Source organism: Molossus molossus, unplaced genomic scaffold, assembly GCF_014108415.1.
Source record: "Molossus molossus isolate mMolMol1 unplaced genomic scaffold, mMolMol1.p scaffold_m16_p_10, whole genome shotgun sequence".
NCBI lineage: Eukaryota > Metazoa > Chordata > Mammalia > Chiroptera > Molossidae > Molossus > Molossus molossus.
The window spans coordinates 79,084,948-79,102,580 of record NW_023425345.1 but is presented as its reverse complement, the minus strand read 5'-3'; the positions used below and the strand labels follow the sequence as shown (position 1 = coordinate 79,102,580).

The window sequence follows — 17,633 nt, the reverse complement described above, 5'->3', positions numbered from 1 at the left end:
ATAAACACTTTTCTGCTTTAATTTTTCCTATTGGATCTTCTGCTAGTCCCATCTTCTCTGAGTAGGTGAGAGGGAGAACTCTGAACATCTCAAGGGAAAGTACAAGATGAAGTTGTTTTTTTTGGTACGTGCCCCTAGCGGGAACCGAACCTATGACTCTCCGGTCCACAGGCCAACGCTCCACTGAGCCAAACCGACCAGGGCAAGATTAAGTTTTGTTAATACATCATAAATGAGATTAAATATAAAAAATATTTCTCATCTTGCTACTGCTGTACTTGTCCCATTATAACATTCTTTTTCTGAATGAGAAACATCATACTACAGAAGAGAATACTGGATGAAGAGTCACATTCTGAGTTTAAGTCCTAGCTCCGCTATTTACTGTCTGTGATCCTGAGTAAGTCACTTAACCTCTGTGGGCCTGTCATGGGATGGCGGTGAGATTCCAGTTGTAAAGTAGACGGGTAAGCATTATTAACAGTGTTGGGATGCATGTTGCTGTGCTTTATATTTGGAGATTATGCCTCATATAGGCATTGCTGATGGTGTTTATGGATGCTTCTGAAAACACCCTGTCTACATTATGTCCACAGTGCTTAGAGGCAGTGTGTTATCATAGGAAAGCAGTAGAGTGGAAAGCAGAAACACTAAATGGCAGCCCACACTCTGCTACTTGCTGGTGTAACTCAAATGTAACTACCTGCTTTTGTCTTAAGGCACTGTAGAAACAAAACAGGACAGCAACAAAAACAACAGAAACAAAACACTCAGATTCAGTTCCATGAGACTTAATGAGTAATGCAGATCTGTACTGGAGTATTCTTTTTTTTTTGTTGTTACAGATATTTTACCTTTTTTACCCCATTGGCACCCCCCTCTCCACCCCACCCCCGCCCCATCCCCGGCTTAGTTGTCCATGTCCATTGATCATGCATACATGCATATAAGTTCTGTGGTTTATCTCTTCCCACCCCCCCACCCCCTCTTCTGAGGGATGTCAGTCTGTGCCCTACTTCCATGTTTCTGGGTCTACTGTATTCCTCAGACTGTTATGTTCATTATATTCCGTATATAAGTGAGATCATGTGGTATTTGTCTTTTTCTGCTTGGCTTATTTCACTTAGGATAATACTTTCCAGGTCCCTCCATGTCGTCTCAAAGGATAAGAGATCTTTCTTTCTTACCGCTGCATAGTACTCCATTGTGTATATGTACCACAGCTTTTTTATCCATTCGTCTACTGATGGACACTTGGGCTGTTTCCAGATCTTAGCTATTGTAAATAGTGCTGCTATGAACATGGGGGTACATATATTCTTCCTGATTGGTGTTTCAGGCTTCTTAGGGTATATGCCTAGCAGTGGGATCACTGGGTCAAATGGAAGTTCAATTTTTAATTTTTTTTTTTTTTTTATCCTCACCCGAGGACATTTTTCGATATTTTGTTCAGATAGAGTGAGAGGGAGAGAGAGAGAGAGAAACATCGACGTGAAAGTGACACATCGAGTGGTTGCCACCCACACGACCCAACCAGGGCTGGGGACAAACTGCAACCAAGGTACGTGCCCTTAGCGGGAACCGAACCCGGGTCTCTCCGGACCGCAGGCCGACGCTCTAACCGCTGAGCCAAACCGGCCAGGGCTGATTTTTAATTTTTTGAGGTAACACCATATTGTTTTCCATAGTGACTGCACCAGTCTGCATTCCCACCAGCAGGGTACTAGAGTCCCCTTTTCTCCACACCCTCGCCAACACTTGTTGTTTGATGATGTGTTGATGGCAGCCATTCTGACAGGTATGAGGTGATACCTCATTGTTGTTTTAATTTGCATCTCTTTACTGGAGTATTCTTAAAGATATAAACAGGATGTGTTGAACTTGAAACCAGTAGACTTCTGAAAAAGTATTATTTGGGCATCTATCTCCTCTTTTTCTATGTCCTTTGTTTTCTGTCCTCGGACTTCCCAGTTGCATTGACATCTGTCTCCTGGACCATGCTCTCCAGCATCATCTACTTTCCCAGAATTTTTCTTCCTGGCCTCTATCATCACCATCATAATCATTATTATAATTATTTAGAGAGTTTTCTCTTCTTAAACATTGTTCTGTTCAGCATAAGGAATATAGCTAGTCTCAACAGGAAAGGAATTCTCTCTTAGAAAACCGACAAGGACCATTTAATATTTTGGCTGTTTGATGCCATGTAATTCAGTTAATCTCTTTAACCCCAAATACCTTTGCTGTGAAGTCAGATATAGCAATATTTGCTCCTTTAATCACACAAGTGAAGATGAGATGAGGTAAAGGATAAGAAAATGCTCTGTAAATGTTAAAGTGCTATACAAATACGAGGTGGCATTCACTTGTAGCCTCAGCAACTGTTTGCAGAGTTTGTCACTCTTTCAGTCTAATCTCTTAAGATTCTTAGCAAGTCTAAAATCTTGTTCAGGAAAGATCTACCCTGGTGTTAGCCTTGATTATGTTGGAGTATGTTCCCTCTATATCCACTTTGTTGAGATTTTTTATCATAAATGGATGTTGAATTTTGTCAAATGCTTTTTCTCATCTGTTGAGATGATCATATGATTTTTATTCTTTGTTTTATTAATGTAAGATCTACCTTGCTTTAGATCATGGCTAAACACACAGGATTGTTTGCCACTGTGACTTCCTAGCAATTCATAGCCAGGGTACTGTATATTATTGCATTTACACTTGTATAGCACTCTGAGAGCTCTGACAGATACTCTGTCATCTGTTCCTTGCAGAAACTCTATGAGGAAGATGATTTTATTAACCTGTACCTCAGAGCTGTCTACTGTATGTGTTTCCCCTGTTTGCAGTCCCTTGCTTATGTGGTCTGAGCACCACAGCAGCTACTTGGATGACCATCTTCCTTTCTCCCATGCAACCTCATAGCAGTGTGAGCAGTGCTTCTGGATTTGGTCAGTAGGTTATCCTCTAGTAACCGTTTAGTGGAACTACCCTGCTATCCATTAGTGATTGATTCAGCAAGTGAAGAGCAGACCTTGCAGTGCCTGTATCCAGACCTCTTATCCACACCCAAAGCTCTGTCATTTGATGCTGCTTGAATATCCTACAGTTTAACCCAGTTTAGGTATTTTTTTGACCAGTGAAGTGACCTGTGTGTTGCCAGAGGAGGAAAACGCCATGCATGCTGTCAGTTCTCATGTTGTCATTAAAAGTCTTCCATGATACACCCTGACCAGTGTTTCTCAATGGTTAGAGCATCGGCCTGCACGCCAAAGGGTCACGGGTTCAATTTCCAGTCAAGGGGACATACCTGGGTTGTGGGTTTGAGCCCCAAAGTCTTCCATGATACAAGGTGATACAGGGGATGATATGAGAGGAATCAGGTAGACTTCAGGCTCACTCCCTGCTCCAACCAGAGTAGAACTGCTTTTGTCTATATTATATTAACATTTCATTTTTGGAGTGGGCAAATACTTGACCTTAGTCATTGTGAGAGGCATCAGGTACAGGGGAAAGCACAAAGGCTTTGGCGAGAAGCTGCTTCCTGTGTGACCTTGGGAGTTTACATTTTTTTCTTGGACTCTCTCTGTCTTCACTTATAAAATGAGGCTGTCAACACTTGTCTAATTAGGTTGTTGTGAGGATTAAAGGTAATATTTATAAAGTACCTGACAATATATTATAATTTTCATAGCTATCACCTGAACTTTGCAGACTGGCACATAACCACTTTCATATATTTTTGCATGTTAATATCAAGTGAACTTTATTAGTAAACAGTCCCAGATCCATTGTTGTAAGAGTTGTCCATTGAATCTGGAGTTGAAAGAGACATAAACCAGCCCAAGTGTTTATTAATAGATGAGTGGATAAAAAAGTTGTGGTCCATATACATAATGGAGTACTATGCAGCTGTAAGAAAGAAAGATCTCTTATCCTTTGAGACGACATGGAGGGACCTGGAGAGTATTATGCTAAGCTAAGTAAGCCATTCAGAGAAAGACATATATCACATGATCTCACTTATTTGTGGAATATAATGAACAAAATAAACTGATGAATAAAATAGACCCAGAGACATAGAAGTAGGGTACAGACTGACAAACTTCAGAAGAGGGGAGCAGGGGGAAGGGAAGAAATAAACCAAAGAACTTATTTGCATATATTCCTAACCACTGGACATAGACAACAATGCCTTGAGGGGGATCAGGAGGAGGGTGTCAATGGGGGGAAAAGGAGAAACATCTGTAACAAAAATAAATTAATAAAAATTAAAAAAATAGTCATTATTTTGTGTAATAGTTTTAGAACTATCCTGACACTTTGCTAGAGTGTCTTCAGGAATGAAGTAGGCTTCAGGCAGAGATGCTTTTTTCCTGTATTATATATTGATGTTTCATCTAAGATTTCATTTGAACTTACACTAATTGAAAACAAAAAAGCTTTAAATTTTTAATCCAGCTTTCTACCATCCAATGCAGGAATCTGCAATATGACTGACCGATAATGACTTAGGCGAATGTGTTCTGATAACAGTTTTCTAAGTTCTAACCTTTCTAGTGCCTGGCACATAGTAGACATTCAGGAAGTGCTTTTGACTGAATGAATTCTTGGTCATGGTTGTGGTAAGGATAAACTGGATAATACTGGGCCTCTTATGCCTTTATTCAACATACAATTATTAGATGACAGGTATTGAGTCAGGACACAGTTCTTTCTAATTTAAGCTACTGTGCATTCTGAGCCTCAATAAATTCTCTCAGAGAAGCAAACTTGGCTTAGCTTGTCAGCTTCCAGGGCAGTTAGTTAATTTCTGTGGAATCATAGAGCTGAAAAGGATCTTAGAAGAGGTGCAGAGAAGTGGAAAGAGTGCTGATGACAAGAAATAGTATAGTGAAATGGTTCAGAACACAGACCCTAGAGCCAAACAGCTTGAATCCCACTCTGATCTAGAGCAAGTTGCTTAACCTCTTCATGCTTCAGTTTTCTCACCAATAATATGGGATAATAACAGTAACTACCTCTCAGGGTTGTTAACAGGATCAAATTAATTATATAAAAGCTCTTAGAACTATGCCTAGCATGTAGTAAATGCTCCATATTAACTGTTGGTGTTGATAGTATTATGATTATCATTATTTATTGAGATCTACTTCTGCATCATCTCATTTAACCCTCAAATGAGGAAATGGAGGTGCCATAAGATAATTTTCCCAAGGTCAACTAGCTGATAAATTACACAACTGGCTCTATAAATCATTTCATTCACCTCCCTCCTTTTATAGAAAAGACCAAGACTTGGATAGGTGACTTAATTTATTAAGAGCCACTTGCTAGTCAGTGACAATATCTGAACTATAATATCAGTTTCTCAATCTTGACCTACGATTGTTTCTCTTTAGGAGATGTAGTAGACATCTTGATCTAATGTCTTAATTTTAAAAAAAGAAAACTCTGTAGCAAAGGTGATTGCAGCTGTCCAAAACCATTATTTTAGTTGGAAATTGTCAAGCGTTATAGAAGCATATGGGCTAGGGTCTTACTGATCATAGGGAGCAGAAACCTTATAATTCTCATTATAGTCATATGCTATATTTTTGAAGTTGAAAAAGATAAGGTCAGATATCAAATATTGTGACTTCTGATTTCTGTATGCTATGAAAAAATGTATATGCAGATCAAAGTAATATGACCCTGTGATGTTACCAGTGTTAACGTGGTCCATACCTTCATCCTCAGTTGTGAAATATAAGCCCAGCAAGCATTTCTACCATCTCTTTCTCTGGTAAAAGTGAATTCATCTTCATTTCTCAGTTCAACTTGGCAAGTGTGCCTCAGGCTGTATATAGACTATAATGTAATAGAGATTGTATATAACTTGCCCACATTTGTCTTTTGTACATATGGTATATTGATACCCCTTTAACTACCTTTTATACCCACACTTGGATTTTTTTGGTATCAACTGAAAAATGAACATAGTATTTAGTGTCTCCAACTGCCTGATAAAAATTTATTTCTACAATGATGTCATTTTTGGTTAGCAGGACTTTTACAATGATTTATAGGAATTGTTTTGGATTTTTATTTATTTTGTGAAGATTGAGTGGAATGGAAAAAATGAAACTGGTGATACAAGTGGTGTTAAGAGCTAATATTTACTGTGCACTTTCTATGTGTGAAGACACCGTATTAACCCTTGTACTTTCTCTGTTATTTAAATAAGTCTCATAGTCATTATACAGTAGAGAGACAGAGCTTAAAACCAAAAACCATCGGATTTTTGGTCGGAAGCAGTGAACTTAAACTGATTAACTACTATATCCAATTGTGAAGGAACAGAACAACATGGTTTATCCGATGTGTTGATTTCTCTTTTCTCAGTTATAATTGGGAATTAAAATTTGTTTACTGTGTACAGCTGCTTCCTTCCTCCACCCCAACCATATTCCTTCATATGGAAGGGTCTTTGCTGTTCCTCCATGTTCTCTAAATGCTTACAGGAGAAAGTATGAAGTGAGAGTTTCTCATCCAGGCTCTAGAGTGGTACCTAGAAGCCAGTTGATACTTGAAATAAAATACAGCTTTCTAAATATTTTGGTCCTCCTTCCTAGGTATGAACACCTATTAATTGATATATATATATTTTTTAGATGTTAAACATATGCCAACAGTTTAGTTCTCAGGAAAACATGGAAACAACGTAGTAGGAAATAAGACAAAATCTGTTCTCTTTTTAGGTCATTGTATGGGGATGGGAGAAGAGGGGACCAAAAAATGTGGTAAAGGGAGTCTCAGTGTTACTGTGAATATTACAATCCCTATAGGAAATTGAGGATATAATCTAATATGCATGTTGGAATTGAGGCAAAGAGAAGTAGAAAACTACAGATCACAAAAATGAAATCTTTTTCAATTATAGAGCAAGAAAAATTGTATTGTAACTTGCCCTGGCTGGGTGACTCAGTACACCAAAAAGTTGCAGGTTCGATTCCTAGTCAGGCCACATATCTAGGTTGCGGGTTTAATTTAACCAATCGATGTTTCTCACCCCCCTCCCCCACCCCCCAAATCAGTAAACACATATCCTTGGGTGAGGATTTTTAAAAACTATATCTTGAATTAGGAAACTAGTGAAGAAAATGACAGTAGATGGGGGGCAACAACCAGAGTCTACAAAGGATTTTATGTGTGGGATATAAAGGGAAAAGGCTCCTGTGCCTGTGGAAGAAAAAAAAAAAAAAGGAAAGCCAGTTAAATTAAAAAAAAAAGAAAAGAAACAAACAAAACTGGTAATGGGGAATGGGTGATAAAATAGAGGAAAATTTTTTTTTTTAATAAATTTTTTATTTATTTTTTTGTTACAGATATTTTACTTTTTTTACCCCATTGGCACCCCCCTCCCCACCCCACCCCCGCCCCATCCCCGGCTTAGTTGTCCATGTCCATTGATCATGCATACATGCATATAAGTTCTGTGGTTTATCTCTTCCCACCCCCCCACCCCCTCTTCTGAGGGATGTCAGTCTGTGCCCTACTTCCATGTTTCTGGGTCTACTGTATTCCTCAGACTGTTATGTTCATTATATTCCGTATATAAGTGAGATCATGTGGTATTTGTCTTTTTCTGCTTGGCTTATTTCACTTAGGATAATACTTTCCAGGTCCCTCCATGTCGTCTCAAAGGATAAGAGATCTTTCTTTCTTACCGCTGCATAGTACTCCATTGTGTATATGTACCACAGCTTTTTTATCCATTCGTCTACTGATGGACACTTGGGCTGTTTCCAGATCTTAGCTATTGTAAATAGTGCTGCTATGAACATGGGGGTACATATATTCTTCCTGATTGGTGTTTCAGGCTTCTTAGGGTATATGCCTAGCAGTGGGATCACTGGGTCAAATGGAAGTTCAATTTTTAATTTTTTGAGGTAACACCATATTGTTTTCCACAGTGGCTGCACCAGTCTGCATCCCCACCAGCAGTCTATTAGAGTCCCAAAATAGAGGAAAATTTTGACTTGTACTAAGTCTGCAGGGCCAGGGAGATAGAAGTCTAATGACATCTTGATTGGGCTATATGTTGAGAAGCAGATAGAAGAGTAGGCTTGATAATTGTATGGCTATATAGACAAAGTGGAACCTGTCTTCATTTGGGGCTGATAGGACATGCTCAGAGACACTTTTAGATCTATTTAAAATCATAATAATCATTGTTTTGATTATATATATATATATTTTTTTTATCCTCATCTGAGGACATTTTTCCATTTTTTGTACAGACAGAGTGGGAGGGAGAGAGAGGAAGAGAAAGAGAGAGGGAAACATCGATGTGAAAGGGACACATCGAGTGGCTGCCACCCGCACGACCAACCAGGGCCGGGGACAAACTGCAACCGAGGTACATGCCCTTAGCGGGAACCGAACCCGGGTCTCTCCGGACCGCAGGTGGACGCTCTAACCGCTGAGCCAAACCGGCCAGGGCTGTTTTGATTATATTTAAAAGCATTTTTAGATCAAAATATTCAAGTACTCAAAAGTGTAAGTGCTTCACAAGTACCTTCTGATAGTTATTTATTATGGACTTATTTACTATGGTTAATCTTGCATTTATATACATATTAGGCATCTTTCAAACTATTCTATAAACAGACTCTTCAAAGCGTTTCTGTAGGAGGACAATGTAAATCAACCAAGAGTATCTATCTCAAAAGGATTAGGAAGAGATGAGGTGTTGAAAATCAGAGGCCGATAGCTCAGCTTTGGGGAAATTTGGTGAATGTGAAGTTTAGGAAGAACAAACTTCAAAGTGGCCTAATGAAGTAGAAAGTCAATGAGAAGGTGATACTCACCAGGGTGAGGCTGGGCCATAAATTGTAGGTGGAAGAGCCAGATTTTGATGTTATTAAGGGAGACTTAGGACTGCAGTTTTTTGTTTCACTTATGCTCATTTATGTTATTTATTTCTTTTATGTTTCAAAGGAATAAATTAAGGTTTGATAAAATTGTTTTTATTTCAATTTCTAGAACTGTTATATGAATTTCCAAAATGAAATCTGTAAGTGGCAAAGTAGAAAATTGGCAGCCTCACATGTAGTTGTCATTGGAGAAAGGAGGGGCCCAGAGAGTGTAAACGTATCCATCTGGCTGCATTTCTCTCTTCTACTGTGATAAGAGCTGCCCACCTTCCTTCCAGTACAGAGCTCTCTTCCAGCTGATTCCAAATGAGCTATGTATCAACCTGTAAAGAGCTGACTGGCAGCCCTCCGAGTCTAGCTATAGTTCTATACCAAGCTTCTCTTCTTTTAGTTAAGTCTTTTTCTTGAACCTCAGAACCACATACCTACTGCCTATTTAGTGTCCCATTTTGATATACCAAAGCAGCTCAGACTCAGTATGTTCAAGAGTGAAGTCATCATCTTTACCTGAGTTACACATAATATTTTATTCCCTGTCTCAATGAATTTTACTACCTCCTTCCATTTGCCCATGATAGAATCTGGGCCTCTCTCTGGATTTTTGTTCTACTTTACCTCCCACTTCAGTTGGTTGACAGGATTGTTTGGTACATTATCCCTAATGCTGCTTCCTGGTTCAGGCCATCATTATCTCTCAACTGAATCACTCCTTCACTCTGATCTTGCCCCCCCCCCCCTACTCCCCTACTTCCCCTCATTCTATACACTGTAGCAGAAATGATCTTTCTGAAATACAACTCTGATCAAGTCTTCTTATTGCCTTTGATATAAAAATCAAAACTCCTTCCCAGGATAATGACTTTACCTTCTTGATGTGGCATCTGCTTACCTGTTAGTTGTCTCAAGTCACTTAACACTGAACTGTTTGCAGTACCCAAGTGGCTTGATCTCCTCTGTCTGTGGTGTCTTGTATATGCTATTTCTTCTTCCCGACATCCATTTCTCTGCCATCCTCACTCCACCAGTCATCCCTCAGGCTCTAGCTAATGTGTCACTTTCTCTAGGAAGCCTTCCATGATCTTTCCAAACTAGATTAGGTGTCTTAGTTGCATGTGTCTGTAAAAGCCTATTTTCCTTTATTGCATTTATCATACTGTACTTTGTTTACTTGTCTACTACCCCTAAAACACTTTAAAGGACCCTGAAGGCAGGGAGCTATAATTATTATCAGTACATTATTATTATCTGGAATATAGTAGGGAGCACAGTAAATGTTTGGGAGTTTTTTTCCTCTTTTTAAGGGAACTGTGGTAAAATATACGTAATATAAAATTTATCATTTTAACTATTTTTAGTGTACAATGCAGTAGTATTAAGTACATTTACATTGTGCAACCATCACCACTGTCCATTACCAGAATTTTTTCATCATCCCAAACTGAAAATAACTTACCCATTAAACATTGCTCCCTCTCCCTAGCCTTCATTAATCACTGTTCTACTTTTTGTCTCTAGGCATTTAACTATAAGTACCTCATATAAGTGGAATTATACAATATTGAACTTTTGTATCTAGTTTAATCACTTAGTGTAATGTCTTCAGGATTTATCCATGTTGTAGCATGTGCCAGAATTTCCTTCCTTTTCAAGGCCGAATAATATTCCATTGTATATATGTTTAGCACATCTTGTTTTTCCATTCACCTGTCCATGGACCTTAGGGTTGTTTTCACATTTTGGCTATTGTGAATAATACTTCTATGAACCTGAGTGTACAAATATCTGGTTGAGTCCCTGCTTTCAATTTCAAGGTTTGGGTATATACATAAAAGTGGAATTGCTTAATCTTATGGTAATGCTGTGTTTAATTTTTTGAGAAACCATCATACTGTTTTCCATAGCAGCACAAGGGTTTCAATTTCTTCACATTCTTGCCAACACTTGTTATTTTCTGTGTTTTGTTGTTGTTGTTGTTGTTGTTCGATTGTGTGTTTTGCTTTGTAATAGCCATTCTCATGAGTGTGAAGTGGTATCTCATTGTGGTTTTGATTTGCATTTCCCTAATGATAAGTTATGTTGAGCATTTTTCATTAAGTTATTGACCATTTGTATATCTTCTTTGGAGAAATGTCTAGTCCAGTTCTTTATTCATTTTTTAAATTAGGTTCTTGTTGTTTTTTTGTTATTGGGTTGTAAGAATTCTGTTTTGTTTTGTTTCTTTATTGAATTTAGATAGAGAGGAAGGGAGAGGGAGAGAGAGATAGAAACATCAATGAGAGAGAACATCGGTTGGCTGCCTCCTACACGCCTTGCACTGGGGATTTGGCTCACGACCTGGGCATGTGCCCTGACCGGGAATTGAGCCGGCAACCTCTTGGTGCATGGGTCAACGCTCAACTACTAAGCCACACTGGCCAGGCCAGAATTCTTTATATACTCTTAGTATTAAACTCTTATGAGATAAATGATTTGCATATATTTCTCCCATTCTGTGGGTTGCCTTTTCACTGTCTTGATCGTGTCCTTTGATGCACAAAGGTTTTTAATTTTGATGAAGTCCAGTATATCTATTTTTTCGATTTGTTGCAGTGCTTTTGGTGCCAAATGCAAGAAATCATTGCCAAATTCAATGTCTTGAAGCTTTTCCCCTGTGTTTTCTTCTTAGAGTTGTATAGTTTTAGCTTTTACATTTAGGTATTTTATCCCTTTTGAGTTAATTATTGTGTTATAAGGTAAGAGTCTAGCTTTATTCTTTTGCGTGTGTAAAACCAGTTTTCCCAGCACCATTTATAGAAAAGACTGCTCTTCCTTCATTGAATGGTCTTGCAACCTTGAAAATCACTTGACTATATATGTGAGAGTTGGTTTCTGGGTGCCCTAATCTATTGTATTTATTGTTCTAAATGTCTGTCTTTATTTCAGTCCTACACTGCTTTGGTTGCTGTATCTTTGTAGTAACTTTTTTTTCTTTTTAAAGTTCTCCATCTGTTTCTTTCTTTTCTTTATTGATTTTAGAGAGAGAGGAAGGGAGAGGGAGAAAGAGATAGAAACATCGATGAGAGAGAACGTCGATTGGCCGCCTTCTACATGCCTCCCACCGGGGACCTGGCCCACAACCTGGGCATGTGCCCTGACCAGGAATCTAACTGGTGACCCCTTAGTGTGTGGGTCGACACTCAACCACTGAGCCACACCAGCTGGGCTCTAGTAACTTTTTTGTTGTTGTTGTTTTTCCAGAAAAATTTAACAGGTTTATTTATATTGTTATAAAGTTGAACTGCTGAAACTTGTTCACTGAAACATTTTGACTTGCATTAATGCCTTACGTCCCCCTATTTATATTTTAAAAATTCACACACAAATGAAAATGGAAAAACTGCCAATACCTGATTTCTGCCCCCTATTTTCATCTTGCAATCATATACTTAGGTACCTTTTGACCTCATGGAAAAAAATATGTAACGTCAGAACTACCAATAACAGGAAGAAGAGAATTTTTTTTTTTTTAAAGAATGAAATGTTTCCCATCATAGTGGATTCTTAAGCACGTTCTCCATGTATGCGGCGTGCTAGCTGGATGTCTTTTGGCATAATTGTTACACGTTTGGCATGGATAGCACACAGGTTGGTGTCTTCAAAAAGGCCAACCAGATAGGCCTCACTCGCCTCCTACAAAGCACCAATAGCTGCACTCTGGAAGCGCAGATCTGTTTTGAAGTCCTGAGCAATTTCTCGCACCAGATGCTGGAAGGGAAGTTTGCGAATCAGAAGTTCAGTGGACTTCTGATAACGTCTAATTTCACGAAGTGCCATGGTACCAGGCCTGTAACGATGAGGTTTCTTCACCCCTCCAGTAGAGGGCGCACTCTTGCGAGCCGCTTTGTTAGCCAGTTGTTTCCTCTGTGCTTTACCACCGGTGGATTTGCGGGCAGTCTGCTTTGTAGGAGCCATGGTATAGAGACCTCTTTACTTACCCCGCTTCTGCTTCAGCTGGAGCTCCGCGAACTGGAGGCGGTGCAGGTGTTAGAGAGCGACAGCGGCTGCGAACACAATTCTGTAGTAACTTTTGATATCAGAAATTTAGTCCTTCGATTTTGTTCTTTTTTAAGCCTGCAACAAGTTTTAATATTACTTGCTCCTGACATTTTTTTCTTATGTACCCTTGCCCAAAATGTTTCCTTTAACAATTCTACCTAGATGTCGTCTTTCTTCCTTCATCCCTGTAAAAGCTCACTCCAGTGCCTGTTTTCTTTCCCTCTTCCACTCTTTCCCTCTTTATTTAGATTCATTTTTATTTGTATGTGTTCAGGCCACAACTGACATTTTAAGGTCTTAGTCTTCCTGGATGACCAAAGGAAGAGAGCTTTGATCGTCTGTGGTCTCCAACTTTGAGTCTAGTTCAATCTTTTTTGGAACTCTAGTGTCTGAAAGTCACTTTTATTGTTCTTTCATCACCTGGGCTGGCTGTCTCATCTTCGCACGGCAGGAAGAAGAACGCTGAGGTGGTAGTGGAATGATGGACAAGGTGAATTACCTAAGAGACTATGGCACAGTGAAAAGAGCATTGTATTGAAGGCCAAGAACTGTGTGCCCCAGCTGTGCTTCTGTCACTGATTTGCAGTTAACCTCTCTTATTTAATTTACTAATAAGCTTACTTATCTGTACAGGAAGGATAGTCTAAGTTCTAAAAAGTTGAGCTTTACTTTTTGCAAGACAGTTTCCTCAGAAGGAGGAATTTAAACTGGTTTTAATGGATGAATAGAATTTAAGGAGGGAAAGAAAGACTTCAGGAGATTTAAAACAAGGAAATGGAAGTACATTTAGGAGTCAATGAAAATAACAGTGACCAGACTTTTCATTAAGTGAGACTGAATCAATTGGATATCCACATAGAAAAAGAATTATCCTTGACCTCTATCTCACAAGATATACAAAAATCAATTTCAAATTATTTGACATCTAAATAAGAAAGGTAAAACAGTAAAGCTTCTAGAACAAAACATAGGGTAATAGCTGCATGACCTTAGGATAGGTAAAGATTTCTAGAACAAAAAAGAAAAAGAAAAGGAAGGTTGATAATTGGATTCAGAATTAAGAACTACAGTTTATCAAAAGACACCATTAAGAAAGTAAAAGGGAGCCCTGGCTGAGTTGCTTAGTTGGTTGGAACGTCATCTCCTACACCCCCCAAAAAATGTTTGGGGTTCAATCCCTCATCAGGGTGCATGCTGGAGGCAACCAATTGATGCTTCTCTCTCAACATTAATGTTTCTCTCTCTCTCTTTTCCTCTCTCTCTAAAATCAATAAAATATATCCTTGGTTGAGGATTTAAAAAAAAAAAAAAAACCTAAAAAGGAGAAAAATATTTTAAATATATTTGACATTTAAAATATATTTTACTGTTTGGACTATATACAAATAACTCCCACAAATCAATAAGAACAGGCAGATGACCCAATAGAAAAAGTGGACGAAGACTTAAACTGGCATTTCACAAAGGAGAATATCTAAGTGGGCAACAAACATATTAAAACAACAAATTAAAACTACAGTGAGCCAACAAACACTTGAAAAAATCCTCAGCATCATTGTCATTAGAAAATGAAAACCACAGTGAGGTTCACTATGTCACACCTACTAGGATGGCTATAATTTAATTTTTTAAAAAAAGAAAGAAAGAAATAACAGGTATTTGCTACAGTGTGGAGAAATCGTAACCATTACATTGCTAACATTTCTGGTGCGAATGCAAAAATGGTCCAGCCACTGTGGAAAATAGTTTGGCAGTTCCTCAAAAAGTTAAACATAGAGTTACCGTATGACCCTGCAATTCCAATCCTAGGTGTATATTCAAAAGAATGGAAAACAGGGACTAAAATAAGCATATGTGCACACACTATTCATAATAGCCAAACAGTGGAAAGACCCCAAATGTCCATCAATAGATGAATGAATAAACAAGCCATGATACATACATACTATAACAAACCCTATTCATCCATAGAAAGGAATGATGTCTGGACACATGCTACAATGTGAATGAACTTCAAAAATATTATACTAAGTGAAAGAAGCCAGACATAAAATGTTACATAAAGTATGATTTACTTTATATGAATATCCAGAATAGATAAATCAGTAGACAGAACAGGTTGCCAGGAGCTGGGGGTATAGGGAGAGGGGAGATGAGGAGGTGAATGAAGTATAGTCAGCCCTCATTTATCGTGGTTAATCAGTTCCAGACTCTACCGCGATAAATAAATTTCCACGAAGTAGGATGCTTTGTTTATATACAATCGTCCCTCGTCACTTTGGGCTTCGACGTTCGTGGCTTCACTCTATCCCGGTTTCTTCAAGTATAGTATAGTATTTGAGAAAACCGCGATACAGTGAGACCGTGACCATGAGAGCACGAAGTGGCCGTGGGTGACTGTAATGGAAATGTTTTGGAACTAAAAGTGATAATTGCACTATATTGTGAAGGTACTGATTACCGCTGAATTCTTCATTTTCAAATGGTTAATTTTATGTTATATAAATTTCATCTCAGTAAATTCGTTTTTAAAAAATTATGAGATTCCACTCTATTTACATGTATATATGTATGTGTATATACACACCACTACAATGGGTAAAATTAAGATCCCTGTCATTTCCACATTGGTGAAGATGTGGAGCAACTGGAACCCTCTTATATTGCTGGAAGGAGTATCACTAAAACTATCCATATGCCCTCTTCTGACTCCAGCATCCCATGCCTCCCTATATACTGAAGAGAAATGAACACATATGGCCACCAAAAGACATGTACAAAAAGGTTCTTAGCAGCTTTATTCATCATAGCCTAAAACGATAAACAACCTACATGTCTATCAGGTAGAATGGGTAAATAAATTGTGCTATATTCGTACACAGAATACTACACAGCAATGAAAGAATTACTAATGCTACACATAAAACAAAGATGAATTTTACAGAAATAATGTTGAGTGAAAGAAGCCAGACCCTGAAGAGTATACTTATATTCTATGTATATGAAGTTCAAGAACAGGCCAAACTAATCTCTGGTGATGGATGGCAGATAACTTTTACTGGGAGAGTATGGGGTTGGTGGTAATTGACAAGGGGGCTCAAGAGAGCCATCTGGCCCTGGCCAGTTTGGCTCAGTGGTTGGAGTGTCAGCCTGCAGACCAGAGAGTCCTGGGTTCGGTTCCCACTAGGGGCACGTACCAAAAAAAAAAAAAAAGAGAGAGAGAGAGCGCCATCTGGAGTACTGGAGATAAATCTATATCTTGATCTGAGTGTTGGTTTCACAGGTAAATATACAAAGGTATATACAAAATAACCAGCCTGCACTTAAGACCTGTTCACTTGTATTATGTACTACCTTAGGAAAAACAACAACTAGAAAATGAAAACAAAAAATAGTTACCAGAGTAGATGTTCTTGCAGGAAAGCAGTAGAAGAGAATGAGATGCAAGGTTGTAAAAGGCCCTGAATGGCAGTCCTGTAGCTCTGGTAGGCTTGAGGGAGGGAGATGACATAATGGAAGCATATTTTTAGGGGAACAGATCTTTGGAGATGTGTCAGGTGGACTGAGGACTGGCCCACAAGTGGGAGTTACATGTGACCTGAATTAGGGTGATGCTGTGTTTTGTTTTGTTTTGTTTTGTTTTTTTAGACTATTTAATGTCTTTTTAAAATTTATTCAGTTACAGTTTACATCCATTATTTTGTATCAGTTTCAGGTGTACAGCATAGTGATTAGGTAATCATATACTTTATACAGTGTTCCCCCAGTATTTCCAGTACTACCTGGCACCATACATTGTTATTACAATATTATCGACTATATATTCCCTGTGCTGTACTTACGTCCCCATGACTGTTTTATAACTACCAGTATGTACTTAATCTCTCCCCTTTTTCACCCAGTCTTCCAGACCCCTTCCCCTCTAGCAACCATCAGTCTGTTCTGTGTCTATGAGTCTGTTTCAGTTCTGTTCGTTTGTTTATTTTGTTCTTTAGATTCTACATATAAGTGAAATCATTTCTCTGACTGATTTACTGGGTGATGTTGTTTTAAATGGAAGCTCAGAAGGAAGAATTAGTAAAGCTCGTGACTGGTTGGCAAGGATGGTAAATGACAACAGGGCAAAGATGACTGAGGTTCCATACTTAGGTGCTGGAAAAATGATGGTCCCAATAACAGAATTTAAAAAGCCAGGAGGAGGAATCCATTTAGGGAGTGAAAACATGTGTGGTTTTTAGTGCTTCAGTTTGAAGTGGTGACAGCAATTGTGGGGCTCAGAAGAGCAGTCAGGGCTCTTCAGATAGAAATCTGAAAATCACCCACGTACAGATTATTTTGAGTAGATGAGATCCCTGAAAGAGAGATTGCAGAAGGACAGCCCTTAGAAAAGAAAGGTGGTAGGGGAAGTGGGGGCTGCAGTTATGGAGAGAACCAGGATCACTTAGTAGCCACATGGAGAGTGGGGTATCGGGGGATGAAGATGTAAAGGGAGAAGATACTGAAGCAGAGGAAAAGAAAAGAGTGAAAATGGCATAGAGAGCAGGGGTAATTGAAGGAACACTGTCTTGGAAAAGGCAGGAGGAAACAGGATCTGGAAGCAGAGGCAGAGGACTTAGCCTTGGTCAACTGTACCTGTGAAGAACCCAGGTGTATATCAGGTCACAAGAGTTTGTCAGCATCTTC

General features: G+C 38.7%; 2 protein-coding genes across 6 annotated transcripts in view; one reads left to right on the top strand and one right to left on the bottom strand.

Moving 5' to 3' along the window:
• The window catches only part of SCN8A (sodium voltage-gated channel alpha subunit 8), a 184,698-nt gene that overhangs the window by 36,751 nt on the left and 130,314 nt on the right, over positions 1–17,633 (top strand). The window lies entirely within an intron of this gene.
• LOC118624560 (histone H3.3A-like) lies at positions 12,386–12,886 on the bottom strand. The gene has a single exon (XM_036252946.1). The coding sequence runs from the start codon at positions 12,864–12,866 to the stop codon at positions 12,585–12,587; it is 282 nt and encodes a 93-aa protein (XP_036108839.1). The 5' UTR covers positions 12,867–12,886; the 3' UTR covers positions 12,386–12,584.

Coding starts and splice junctions, on each gene's coding strand:
- LOC118624560 (XM_036252946.1), bottom strand. CDS start 12,866: ATGGCTCCTACAAAGCAGACTGCCCGCAAATCCACCGGTGGTAAAGCA.